This window comes from Hetaerina americana, unplaced genomic scaffold, assembly GCF_022747635.1.
Source record: "Hetaerina americana unplaced genomic scaffold, ioHetAmer1.1.p SCAF_11, whole genome shotgun sequence".
NCBI lineage: Eukaryota > Metazoa > Arthropoda > Insecta > Odonata > Calopterygidae > Hetaerina > Hetaerina americana.
The window spans coordinates 24,415,990-24,430,301 of record NW_027286181.1 but is presented as its reverse complement, the minus strand read 5'-3'; the positions used below and the strand labels follow the sequence as shown (position 1 = coordinate 24,430,301).

Below are 14,312 nucleotides of genomic sequence, written 5' to 3'. Positions count from 1 at the left end.
AGTTTTTTCAATGCATTAAATTGACTGACACAATTTACAAGTATCACCTACCATGATATAGTAGTAATTTTGTACATAAATACTTTAAGCAGGCTGCTAAAATGTATCCTGAATCACTAATTAAAAACCATAATACAGAATACTACTTTATCAAGATCTACTCATGCATAATAGTTCAAAATGTCTGTTAATATCGCTTATGTATTGTTATGGAGATTTTCACTTATATCTCAAAGCTAAGAAGTTTCTTATATCATTAGGTGGATTGCTTTTCATTTGGAATGTTCATCTATGAGCTGCTTACATTGCATCAGCCATTTGAGGGTCATGAATCAGTCAAAGAATGTATTCTGGAAGGTGGCCGTCCTCCCCTCACACACAGAGTAAGTATGACTTCTGTTGTTTGGAGTTAGGTAAATGTTTCGTGTTTTGTATTTGCTACCTTGGTTGTTGTTTTGAAAGAGTTAATTTTTGAGGCTGGTGCCATCTTTGAATGATGTTCTCGCTGTATAAGTGTGTTAATGAACATTTTATGCAAAGTAAGCTTGGCATTAATATTTATCATTGCCATGTAGATGTATCTAACATTTTCCAAGGACGCCAGGAACTGAAAAAGGGGCATTACAATTTATGAAAGATATGAAAAACTTGTATACATTTTGTCATTGCATGAAATCGAAAAGAAATGTACACACACTTGATGAATTTGAAAGGAAAGAAGAAAGGCAAATGCCAATTTGAAAATACAAAATGTCAATAATGCTTTACTTCTTCAGGTCCTGTGTCCCTATTAGTCCTTTAAGAATCAATGGCAACCATAGAATATTAATATTACATGTGTGTGCTGATCTATCTCTCATAAATCTGTTTAAAATTATTATAGCTATATTTCTTTACTATTTTGCCAACATGTTATATGGTAACAGATATACATGTAGTTTAAATGAGAAAAAACTGCATAATTATTTTTTAGTTAATTGTAACCAAGATCATTATTTCATACAGCTGCTATCATTCACATACACAGCTGCTATTCATTTGAAAAAGCAGTAATACATACAGAAAATACAGCAGAAATCAGAAATAGAGGTGCTCTTTTGTTGTTTAATATCACCAATTTATTCGAAGCTAGTCCAACTTACTTTTTCACATTCTATGGATATTTCTGTTTCCAATGTATAATGTTTTAAGTTAACAAATCTCTATGTCTTTATTTGGCAGGAAACGCAACAGCCCAGCTACATAATGGATCTAATGGCTTTATGCTGGGCACAGCAACCTCGGGATCGTCCGTCAGCTAGCCAGCTTGTCTCCATCGCCTCTGCTCCAGAATTCACTCACTTATTTGATGTTCTCCCCCTGGAATCTGCTGGGGGCCCTGTCCTCTGTGCCTGCCCTGCCCCTCCATCAGCCCTCCCCATGCTTCATGCTGTCCCATCACCGCACATTATGCAAACACAAAGTGGTGAGTATGGGTCAATACGTATGAATCCCAAGGGGAAGGTTAACATTGCCCAAAAATTTAGTTGAAAGAGCATTGCAGGTTTAAATAAATAATATGGACTTCTATGTGGACAGAATAACAAACAGCTGATGATGCCAAATATTTCATACTTGTTTTTGAACCATAGGTCATTTTCAAACGTAGTTGCTACGCTGTGATTTCTTTGCCTTTTAGAAAAAAATGTGATCAGGAAAATAGTTTCATCCCTTCTCTCTCTGATTCAGAATTGATATAGTATATTGATATATACCCCCTCCCTGGACTACAACCTTGACGTGGTGGAAGGGCTTGTGCGTTCCGATGACCCCTAGAGCTGTGCTGGCGGGAGTAATAAAAATTGCTCCTGGTAGGGTCACCCATGCCAGATAGGTCGAAGGTTAGGAGCCAGACGAAAGGTAGTCCACGCAGCGTCTGTTCCTCAGTGAGGCGGCTGCAATGGCGTCTGACCCCAGTGGGGCGGCCAGTATGTGATGGTGTCACGTTAAAAACACTATTGAGGAAGGCGATGGGAAACCACCTCAATTATCATTCCCAAGAAAAATATGATGGACTATACAGAGATTTTGAGTCCTGGCAACCACGGGGCTCGGCCCAATCGGCCGTGTGTCGTGCCCGGCAGCGGGGGAGGCAAGGCTTCCGCGGTCGTCATCCCACGAAACCATTGCAAGGGAAAACCAGCACCAGCAGGACAGAAGACGCAGGAGAAGAAAACCAAATTAGTTAGAATAGGAACGTGGAATGTTAGGAAAATGATGAGGACAGGGAAATTGGAGAACGTTAAGCGAGAGATGGAAAGGGGAAATATAGATATTTTAGGTCTATGCGAGGTGAGATGGAAAGATAGCGGGGATTACTGGAGTGATAAGTATAGAATAATATACAGCGGTGGGGACGAGAGCCAACGAGGGGTTGCCATAGTATTAAATGAAGAGGTAGGAAGAAGCGTAGTCAACATAGAGCAGGTAACGGATAGAATACTACTAGTGGAGATAAAAGCAGAACCGATGAACTTAGTTATTATTCAGGTATACATGCCACCGAGCAACCATAAGGAAGAAGAGGTCGATAGGATATACAATCAGTTAGAGGACATGATCGCGTGTGTTCCTGCAGGGAAACATTTAATGGTGATGGGGGATTGGAATGCGACAGTAGGCGAAGAAAGAGATGATGATGAGGTGGGGGACTACGGTTTAGGCACGAGGAATGACCGCGGGGAGAAAGCAGTTGAGTTCTGCAGGAGACAGGGGTTAGTCATCACCAACACTTGGTTTAGACACCACAAAAGACGCAGGTATACATGGAAAATGCCAGGTGACTCAGGAAGATATCAGCTAGATTATATCCTGGTTAGACACAGGTTTAGGAACAGTGTGATAAATTCCCACAGCTTCCCGGGAGCGGATGCGGACTCAGACCACAATTTAGTTGTTATGAAATGTAGCGTACGTTTCAAAAAGATAAGGCAGGGGCGGCGAGTTAGAAAATGGAATGTAGAAGCATTAAATGGGTTGAAAAGGAAGGAATACAAACAGGCGGTAGAGAAAATCATGGAGGATGGTAAAGGGCTTAGTACTATCGAAGAAAAATGGGAAATGATCAAGAAAGGGTTGTCTAAAGCCGCAAAAGACACTATTGGAACCGTTAACGCTAAAAGGACTAGGAAACCATGGATCACGGATGAGATGATTACAAAGATGGATGAGCGGCGAAAATGGAAGAATATAAAAACAGAATTAGGCAAAATGAAGTACAAAGAATTGAACAATAAATTGAGGCGGGCAACAAATAAAGCAAAAGAAGCATGGTGGAAGACGCAGTGCGAGGATATGGAAAGTCTGCAGAGGAAGGGTGAAATCGGTGCGCTGTACAGCAAAGTTAAATCGTTATCGGGAAGTAAGAAAGGAAGAGGTATGCTAACAGTTAGAGATAAGGCGGGTAAGGTAATAGTTGACGCAGGAAAGATCCAAGAGAGATGGAAGGAGTATATAGAAGAACTGTATAGTAAAGAACTCAGACCAACAAAGTTAGACATTGAAAAAGAAAATGACGTAGAGGAAGACAGCTTAGGTCCAGGCATACTAGACAATGAGATAGAAAGGGCATTAAGGGAGATGAAACTAAATAAGGCCGTGGGGGTAGATAACATTCCCGTGGAACTTTTAAAATGCTTAGGAAAATGTGGGAGGAAGAGGCTATATGGGCTGATCGGTAGTATTTATGAGGAGGGAATCTGGCCGGAAGACTTTGTGAGATCAGTTTTAGTTCCTATTCCGAAAAAGGTAAAGGCCCCGTCATGTGAGGACTATAGGACAATTAGTTTGATATCCCACGCAGCTAAAGTTGTTCTTGGGATCATAAACAAAAGGATAGAGAGTAGGGCAAATGATTACTTAGGGCATGATCAGTTTGGGTTTAGGAAGGGGAGAGGTACGCGTGATGCCATTGCAGTAATGAGATTATTAATCAAGAGGAATATAGAACAAAACCAGGAGGTATTTGCCTGTTTTGTAGATTTCGAAAAAGCGTTTGATAGAATGAATTGGGAAAAACTAATGAGTATATTGCAGAAAATAGGAATAGATATAAAGAACAGGAGGCTAATCCGCAACCTGTACATGTCTCAGACTGCTCAAATGCGAGTGGGAAACGGGGAGTCAAGATGGGCAGTGTTAGGAAGGGGTGTAAGGCAGGGGTGCCCATTATCACCGTTGCTGTTCAACCTGTATGCAGAGGAAATGATCAAAGAGGCATGGGAAGAACTCGAGGTAGGAATGAAAGTGGGCGGGGAATTCGTAAAATCAGTTAGGTTTGCGGATGACCAAGCTTTAGTTTGTCAGTCAGCCAAGGGGCTGCAAGCATTGCTGAGTGAATTGGAAATTCAGTGCGACAGGTATGGGATGAGAATCAATATTAATAAAACAAAGGTTATGCGATTTTCTAGAAAGAAAAAGGCCAAGCTTAACATTAAAATAGGAGGGCAAAAACTAGAGCAGGTAGAACAGTTTACGTATCTCGGTAGTGTTTTGGACCAACACGGTCAAAGTAGTAGGGACGTAAGGAGAAGAATTGCGCTAGGCAAAGAGGCTCTCACAAGGAGGAGGGAGTTGATGACAGGGACCTTGAGTAAGGATGTTAAGAAAAGACTCGTAAAAACTTTGATATCGAGCGTTGCTATGTACGGTGCGGAAACATGGTCATTGAAGCAGGAGGATAGACGTAGACTGGAGGCTTTTGAAATGTGGGTATGGAGAAGAATGGAGAAGGTGAAATGGACCGAGAAGAAAACAAATGAGGAAGTACTCGGTATGGTGGGCGAAGAGAGGGGTTTGTTGGGAGCAATCCTATGGAGGCAGGAAAAGTGGATGAAGGGGGTGTTGACCGGCAGTGGGATGTTGAAGAATGTTGGGCAAAAGAGGAAAGGGAAGGAACAGGATAGGGATGTTGGACGGGATGAAGGGAGGAAGAAAGTACTCAGAGATGAAGAGGGACCTCATATAGAGTAGGATGATGGATTTTGTGTTTTGTTAGGAGTAATAAAATATTTGTTTGGTAGTTGTGTCCTTCCAAAAACCTACCTTAACCGGTAGATTACCTTAAAAAAATTGATATATACAGGGTGTGGTGGTTATCTCCGGACAAATTTCAATTTGAATTTCCCGCCATATCCTAGTGCCACTGCAGGTTGTGATTGGCATTCTTTAAAGCTATAGGCATCTAGTAAACAGTCATAACCTCAAATGGCCGTTACTTACAAGTGCAGAGTACAATTGAAGAGCTGCTATTATCGAAATAGTTCGCGATAGGCGTTCGCCTAGTGAAATAGTTCGATTCTTCATGTACCCCAGATCAACTCTTTACAATATTTTGGTGAAGTAATGCTTCAGAGAAGTCTGGGGATTATTATCGTTGTGAAAATGTGCATTCATTGGCATTTCAAAGTAGGCTGAATGTCATTAACAATGAACCCAAGAAGCCTTGGTTACAGACCTGCTAGTTTTTCCAGCGGGCTCCAGGAACTCCTACAAAAGCATTTTTGGCAGACATAGTATCATTGTGAAAAACATGTCCATCACTCGTATTAAGATTATTGACTTTTTTTAATCATATTGGTGTAAGAAGTCTGTTAGAAAAAATAGGATGTATTAGAATTTGAAATCACTGCATATGCTGAGTGGAATGGCCTTTTGAGTATCTATCACTGTAGGCATGACCATCAATTGGGGAATCATTAATAATGGTCCGTGTTGGGCACCTGTCATTGCACATTATACAGTGCATGTTTCATCTGGAAGAATATTTTAAAACATTCATGTCTTCTCACCTTTATGTAAATGTTTTTGTGGTTTTGGTAAATTGTTTATGGTTTGTGGTTCATGGAGTTCATGCTTCTTACTATTGGATCCGTGTTCATCCAATACGAAACTGAACTATTACTCTGGACCAATACATCATGTGATTCACTCCTTTTATTATAATTTCAGTCTATCACTACTCAAAATGATGGGTTATTAGTTTTGTGATGATTGTAAAAAAAATGGTTTTGATTGTATTCTCAAATTTTAATTAGGTACTCTTCATAAAATTATTCATCTACTTGTCCTGATACTCAGTTATCCCTTCCTTCCGTTTGGGTTTAGGCATTCCAATAACGGGAGATGAAGGAGTGTCATATGCAGAACTGTGGCTGGGGCGTGGGGCTGGTAGAGTTGACCTGCTGGTGGCAAGTGGTGAGGGGCGGGGCTGTGTCCAGTACTGCACCCTGCCCTCTCCACCTTGCTCTGTGCCCACTGCTGCTTGCCCGATTGGCTCATGCATTTGGCTTGGCGATGCCAATGGACATGTGCATGGTGTCCTGTAAGTATCCATATCTTCTCTTTTGCTGTGAAAACCCTTGGCTTTATCAGTTAGGTAATGATTGATTAGCGGTTGTTTCTCTGCAACTGCAGTAGATGCTTTCACAGTTTTCTGAGGCTCACAACCCAACTGAAAGTTATGAGTAATGGAAAACTATATCTTATTCAATGACAATAGGAGATGTGTTTCATTGAAAACATTGCCTTTCTATCATCAGCCACTTTTTAATGGGATAAAATGTTGTTATAAAGTAATATTTTTCAATACAATTTATTCCTAATGTTTTGGGGAAAATATTTTATTTGCTGGAATTCACTTACTTAAATTAAACCAAGGAGTGCTATAAGCTGGCCATTAATATTGTATGGATTCACTAATAATTATGAAAACAAAAAGAATAGTAACTGTTAAACTGTTTCCTTAAGCTCTGATAAGTTGATAACATTTTCTGAATTGAATGAATAAAGAATCATGAAGTTTCACAAAACTTTGTTATTGCCATTTATTTAACTGTATCACATAATAGATTTTGTGACTTAAATCTCAGGTATTCTAAAAATGCAGGATGAAATCTCTGCTGCAACAAAAGAGGGTTGTTGTGGAAAAGATTTTAATTTGAGTGCAGCTAAAGATTTGAAGAGTTTGTGATTACATACCTTGTAATTGGGGATATTCCTAATAATTAATGGAATGAAATAAATTAATTTGCATCTGGATGGGTTTCATGGGCTCAGTTAGTCTCGCATGGCCATGTTTGTTACACTCTAGGAGTAAGCTATTATTTAAAATATAAAATCAGTCATCTTCTGGGGAATGTAAAATGTTATGTGCTACCTTTGGCTAAACAAAAAATTCATTTAGTTCCTTGAAATTTGTTTTCTCCGGTGTAACTTTATGTAAATTTACACGTGTGTGTAGAATTACAAAGTTACACTTTCCAATTCATTTAGTTACATTTAGAACATACTGTATACACCATATAACCGCACTCACTCATGTAATGTGTGCATCCATTTATCAAGCATTTAACTTGAAGAAAAAATGTGAAATACCTAAAAATTGACTGAAGTTATTCCTTTTGATGGACATAAAATCATTTATTTCAACACCTGTGGTAACAGTCAACGTATATTAATCACTTCATCAACATCATAAATGACTGATGAAGAGCAAAATTATTGTTGTGTCCCTGAACAAGTTATTTTGCAGAACTGTTTATACTGCATAGTCAAATTGTCGTCTAGCCTTTGTGTACTAGGCTAGCCATTGCTCAGTGATGGGATGGTTGGGAGATGTTTCTCTTAAGGCTCTTCTGTTTATATTAGTGTCAAGGATTGCAAACATGTTTCACCGTCAATTTCTTACACAAGATTCTGGTGCATTGTAATTTCATCATATAGCAACATTTGCTATTTCTCCAGAATGTTTGGTTACTTCTGGTTTTTCACTCTCCACAAAAGCCCACTATTTTTTTGTGCCTATTAATTTTAGGAACTGTGCTGAACCTTAGGCAAATGACCACAGAGATAAATTGAACCTTGATAAACATATCAATTTCAGGCTTAAATTTGTGGAAATCCTTCATGATGAGGGTAGAAAAAGAAACTTTGCCCTTCCACATTTTATGTGGAAGTGCAAAGTTTCTTTTTCTACCCTCATCAAATTGAACCGTGTCAATATAACTGCTGGAAGATATCCATGTATGAAGCAAACACAACATATGACAAAAGGGTGTTAGAGTGTACCATCTGGTGCCTGATGACACCGAATGACAGTAGGAAAAAAAAACACTCCCCCCTCCTATCTTGAACTTTCTTCAGATTCAAACTCTCTTTAATAGCAAAAGGACATGCAGCAGCAATGGAGGAAGGATATCTAGGAAAAAAAGGCCACAAAGCACATGAGTTTATGCAGAAGAACTGTGAACAGGCTTACTTAATTCGGTGCATATATTACCTCTTGAAATTTCATTTCATCAAAAAAAGTTGTTTCTTTTAAAGTTGCAATGGGATTGTATCTAATGCTCTAATAATTTTTTTTATTCCAGGGCCTCTGACTGCAGCACTGTGTTTTCTTACACCCTTGGGAGTGGCTGTGTGAGGTCGATTGTTGAACTTCAAGGCCTTGGGCGTGTAGTGGTGGGAATGTCAGATGGAAGTGTGTTCCTGGTGCGCAGTGATTCCTTGCCATCTTCTCCGACTCGAGGAGAAGGTTCTTTTGTCATTGCACGCCTTCATTCTGGAGCCTCTGCACTTCATACCCTCGTTGCTGTTGGATCCGACCACACTAAGTACGCTATCATTCTGGCTTGGAATATTTCGTCATATGCAGTTCTTTGTCGCAAATAACGGTACATTCATTGGAAAATTGCTGTTGAACCATACTCATTGGGGAAACATTAATTTCAAGTGCATTTTATTAATAATATTTGGAAGGCAGTGGAAAATCAATTGATCAGGTTCAAAACAGCATCATTTCTTGGCATGTTTTGTGTGAACTATTATCATATAAACCTTTAAGTTAATCTCAATCCCATTTCTTCAGCCCTTTTTCTAAGCCTCTTGTATCACCAAATCGATTTTAATTTTCAAAGAGTAAGACTTCTTAGGCACTTTCAACAATTATTAATGGCAATTGTGAAAACTTTACTTAGTCCAAAGAGGATAGATGTTTGAATAGTTAATTTTAACACATTTCTGTAGACATGCCGGAATACTTTTGCTACCTTGAGAATTATCATATGATATTTTCTTTATGTAAGCCAATCTATTCAATTTAACGTGGCAAATGAAGCTTTGCTGATTGGAAAATAATCTATTGAACTTTAAATGTTATTAATATCTTAAAATAAAAATTAAATCACTATCTGGTTGGCAAAAGTCATTACGTGAATGATTAATACAATATATTCTTTAATTTCTCATGCTTAAAAAATTAAATTACTAGAAAAATAAAACAAGAGATATAAAAAAATGCTGAACTGTGTCTGTTATAATTCCCTAAAAAGAGCCTCTTAATAGTTTATATCATTCTCTTTCCTTCTTTAGATGGATTGGTTGTTTTATTCAGATTGTACATAAACCCTATTTTCACTTCTGAGAGCCTTGTGGCTCAGTAGGACAACATTTGAAACCATTGCTAAAGAATACATATCTGTGGATTTTGGTAATTTTTATTTGCCATGATTGTAGTTTGGCATCGGCATTTGAAATATAATTATGGGTTTGAGTACTTAAACTTTTTAAGAGTTTTGTATGCTTTTGTAATAGTAATCAACATTACTTTTTTTAAAAATTACAGATTTTTGTGAGATGTGCTTGGAGCTGTTTGTCTATGTTATTAATCAATTTTTTATGACATAGATAATTATTCTGTTGAGGTAGGTAATTGATATAGCTATTTGCTCTATTACTTATTCCTCATGATCAGGGAGTGTGAGCTCTGGTGTGGTGAATCCAAAGGAAACATATCAATATACACTATTCGCGATGGAATGGTGACTTCTCAAGAGACCGTCAACCACTGTGAGCCTATTATTGAGCGACTAGAAGTGTTGCATCTAGTGTCAGCATCATCTCCAGCATCATTGTCTGACCCTGAGAGTGAAGAAGAGTCTTCAGTTTGGTCATATGTTTATCCAGGTATGTTTTCTTTCCTTATTTCATTTCATTTGGGGTAGTGAAGCTGTTTATTCTTGCATGCTTTCTCTGAGACACTGCATACACAGACTCATGCAAATGATAGAACAATAATTATTACTATTAAATAAGCCTTAGTCTATTGGATTAGGGTAGATTTTGATGGACAGTCATGCTATACACAATTGTACTCCTAAGCTCCAACTAACATAATAGAAAGTATCCTTAAACCCCATACTACATATTACAATAACTCATTCTTTATCTATGCATACTCTCCACCTCCCTCAATTTCATCCAGAATGACTATTCTTTTCTTCCTTCTAAATTACCTTTCCAAAATTCTTACCTCTATTACCATCTTCAATATCCCACTACCTTGCAGTATCTCCTGCATCTACCTGTCCAGCTTTCTTGGAATTTCTCCCAACGCCACCTCTCTTCCCCTAACATATTCAGTGATAACATGATAACATGGTGTTCTCCTTTCCGTCCATTATTTTCTTCTATTCTCCAGAGCAAAAGCTCAAAGAGTCTTCAATCTATGATTATTCTCTTGCCCCAAAGACCAAGTTTCTGAACCATATAAAACTGCATTTCATATTAAAGCTTTCACTAGTCTTTTATTTATATCTTTAATTCCGTTACCTATTTTCAACTTCCTATGTAGGAGAACTGTTCTACATGCTTAAGCTTATGTTCCTCGGTTTAATATTTTTATGTCTTCCTATGTATTGTGAATTCTAATTACCTTCATTTTCTTTTATTTAATTCTTATCCCAAACTTATCACACTGATTCTGCAATCTTGTTGTAACCCTGACTGACTGGATAAGCAATGCTTGATCATCCACAAATCTGATTTTATCCACATTCTTAAATCTGAGTTCCCCCCCAACTTTCAATGCAGTCTTCAGCCCTTTCCATGACTAACGTACCACTTCTTCTGGATGTATGTTTAAAAGAATTTATGATAATGGACATCACTATCGTACTCCCCTGACTAGTACTGCCCATCCTGACTCTAAATGGCTGAAAGAAACAAATATTTAATTAATCCTGCAGTGTTTTCTTCAAGTCAGCACTCATAATCATTATTGGATTCTCCTCTCACCTTAGTTTAAGTGCGTAGTTGAAAGTATTCAGTCATTAAAATCATATAAGTTTATTCTAAGAAATTAGCAAGTCACAAGCAGTAAGCAAAACTTGAGTCATCTAGACAACTTAGAGATGAACTCAACCACAAAAATTTCCCATTTCTGTTTTTGACCACCAAAGTTTATTGATGAGAAATCGGGTTTCCATATTGTCCATTATTCTTTTTGAGGTAACAAATTAAAAAATCTTTTCTTGGTGTGTTTTATGGTTTGATGATCCTTCCAAATGGGACTTTCAAGCGTTTCATAAATGGTTTTTCTATTTTCCTTCTCAGGTTGTGTAGTTTATCACTGGGAAACAAAATCAAGGACAATCCTGAATCGTTTGGACTGCTCCAAACTTGTTCCTTGTTCAGAGAGCCTCAAGTCTATCAGTATTGAAGAGCATCTCAGCCCAGGAAGATGCCAGGTATTGTAGTTCCTCATATCGGAAATTTTTTAATTTCTTTTTTAATTGGATTTAGTATAATTAAGGTAGATGAGAGAATAATTTAAAAGTTTTATCCCTCATTAGCAGTACTCTAGCCTTGTTTTTGGCCTAGTTTCTTTGTCATGATGAAAATGATATAATACCTACCTATATTATCTAATTAAATTTATTATTAATTAGGATCTTAAATAATTAGCATGCTATAGTTCCTTTTTCTCCTTTGTATGTGCCATATAAACCCAGCACAACTATGTATGGCTTTATTCCTGAAATTACAATTGAAAAAGAGAGTACACATCATACATGAATTCAGATTCTTAGTTTCTTGGGACTTCACAGTTATTTCTCTGCATCGAGGCTCTTTTGGGCATTATTGTGCTAATTATTATTTAACATATTTTTTTCCTGAAAATTGTATATAATCTAAAATTTTTATATCAATGCTTTTATTGCAATTCCAACTAGTCGTTTCTGTTAGCGCCAGCACTGTTAAGAGTTCTTCCTTTATCCATAAAAAACAGGGAGGGAAACTTGTATGGGCATGCATAGTACACAGATTTATACTAAATATATACTGCGATGAGAATATTGCTTTAACATGTATTCAGATTTTTCTATTTAGTCATTAATCATAATCTAGGGAATGATATATTCTTTTAGGAAATAGGAAACGTGAAATTACTCATAAAAATAAGTAAATACTTTTTTAGAGATTCAGTTGAGCAACCTCAAATGAAGGTGGTTAAAATTTATATTTTGTGTAGACCTAAATTTTGTTGTTGGACATTTTTGGTTGTTTGTGATGTCAATTAATCTTCCTGTAATTATTTAGGTTACAAGTATGGCTGTAATTGGCAGCGGAGAGTTGTACATTGGGACCACATGGGGGTGTGTTGTCATTGCCGAGAGACGCTCAATGCGCCCAATCACAGTCTTCCGTCCATACGAAGAGGAGGTCAGAGTCATAGTGGAGCTAAACCCTTGGCCCTCGTTGCAATCCATCCAATCTCCCAATTCCTCTTCCAATTCATCCTCGTGCAGCCAAACACCAGAGCGTTGTCCATTGGTGGCCACAGTAGGACGAGGTTACCGAAGCCTCATGGCACGATACACCGATTTTGCCCTCCCTGCCACGCCCGATGATGTAGGACAGGATGACCGTGGAGATGGCTCAAAGAGATGCTCATCATATGTTTTGCTGTGGGCAGCTGGAGAGCAGTGGGCACCTATATGAGATTGGTGAGGGGTTTCTGGAATCAATTGTTCTTCCTCTAGGCAGAAGCTCCGTTGTCATTGACATTTTTATCATCAATCACAAGTCACAATACCTGAGCCGGGTGTCCTGTGCAGCTTTTGATTGGTAGGTCTGATATTTTTTACCCGAAAAGAGATGGCCACAGTTATGAGTGATGGGATATGATTTCCATTGCTCACGACTTTTAAAGCTTTGTCTATGTTCACCAATGTGCTGCCGCTCACCAGTGGCAGCTTGTTCTTCCAGTGCCTCCGTGCTTTAGAGGAGCAGATTTTAAATTATTATTGCAACATTTTGTTGCAGTTTGATGTATCTGAGTGTTAGGAAATCGGTCTACAGAATGTAAAAAAAAAATGAGATTTTAAGTGGTTATGTACCAAAAAGATTACGTGAATGGAATTTTAGTAAAAAAACAAAAGAGCAAGTTGAGGAAAAAGGGTCCATAATTAAGAAATAATGTCTCAACTAATGTGATTTACGTACTATCAATAACCCATGCGGCTAGCATTTTGAATATTTTTACGAATAGAAGTGACTTGTGAATAGCAAATACAAAAGTTTTAACTTAAAAGATATGTATAGAATGATATTTTGCTTGTGCTATATATATATACATATATCTTATATGCATGGAAAATATGGTTGTCCAAAGGGGCACAATGACTAATGGTGAATAGGCTTGCCAGAAGTATAATTTTTGTGGGTGTATCTCAATGTTTTCAGGTTTTAGTGCAGAGGTGGCACTTATTTTATCCTGCCATTCAAACATGTGCTATGAAATTCAACAAGTTGTTGTGCTGTGTTAATGTTTGCATTGTTGGACATGCAGTTAAACACTGATCCTGTTACTAGGAGAACAATTTTAGGCTTTGTGCTTAGGATTCTTGAGGAAATGATAAGGATAAAAGTCCTTAAAGAATGGTCTTTTGCCAGACCGCATGTATGATCTCGTATTCCCCCTTACTGTGTAATTTTATCTGTGGCCTGTTGTTTTACTTACCCTTTTTCAGGGTATCTGTTAATATACTTTCATATTTATTGCTGTACTGCTACTCATTGTTCATATGTTCCTAAAATGATTTCAATCGTGCATATCTTGAAGAGTGTTCACGTGATCATGGCATTACATTGCACCTGATGTTCAAATGAAATTCTCTCACATTAGGTGTGATTGTTATTTACAAAAATATCACTGTGATCATTTGGTAATATGTTTTGTACTTGGTTGACCAGGCTGTGTATGAATGAGCAGCTGTGCATCAGTATTCCAGTGACGCATTTGTGTTTTTCAGCGTATTGTATTTCATGTCATGTATCCTTTTTTGCAGAATAATTATCAAATGAGGTGAAATGAAAGGCAAAGGAAATAACTTACCGAATGTTATTAAAATGCCACTGCAATTGTGATAACTATAGTGGAAAATGTTACGAGAGATCTCTCTGAAATTTTATTTAATAAAAAATGCATAGCA

General features: G+C 37.7%; 1 protein-coding gene across 4 annotated transcripts in view; it reads left to right on the top strand.

Annotated features, from left to right (window-relative positions):
- The window catches only part of Lrrk (Leucine-rich repeat kinase), a 307,174-nt gene extending 292,862 nt beyond the window's left edge, over positions 1 to 14,312 (top strand). For all 4 annotated transcript variants that reach the window (XM_071599499.1, XM_071599498.1, XM_071599502.1 and 1 more), the window contains 7 exons: positions 261 to 383; positions 1,222 to 1,465; positions 6,145 to 6,361; positions 8,409 to 8,651; positions 9,791 to 10,002; positions 11,431 to 11,564; positions 12,418 to 14,312. In XM_071599499.1, the coding sequence (XP_071455600.1) occupies positions 261 to 383; positions 1,222 to 1,465; positions 6,145 to 6,361; positions 8,409 to 8,651; positions 9,791 to 10,002; positions 11,431 to 11,564; positions 12,418 to 12,819 (1,575 nt within the window). In that variant the 3' untranslated portion in view covers positions 12,820 to 14,312. The remainder of the gene's footprint in view (positions 1 to 260; positions 384 to 1,221; positions 1,466 to 6,144; positions 6,362 to 8,408; positions 8,652 to 9,790; positions 10,003 to 11,430; positions 11,565 to 12,417) is intronic.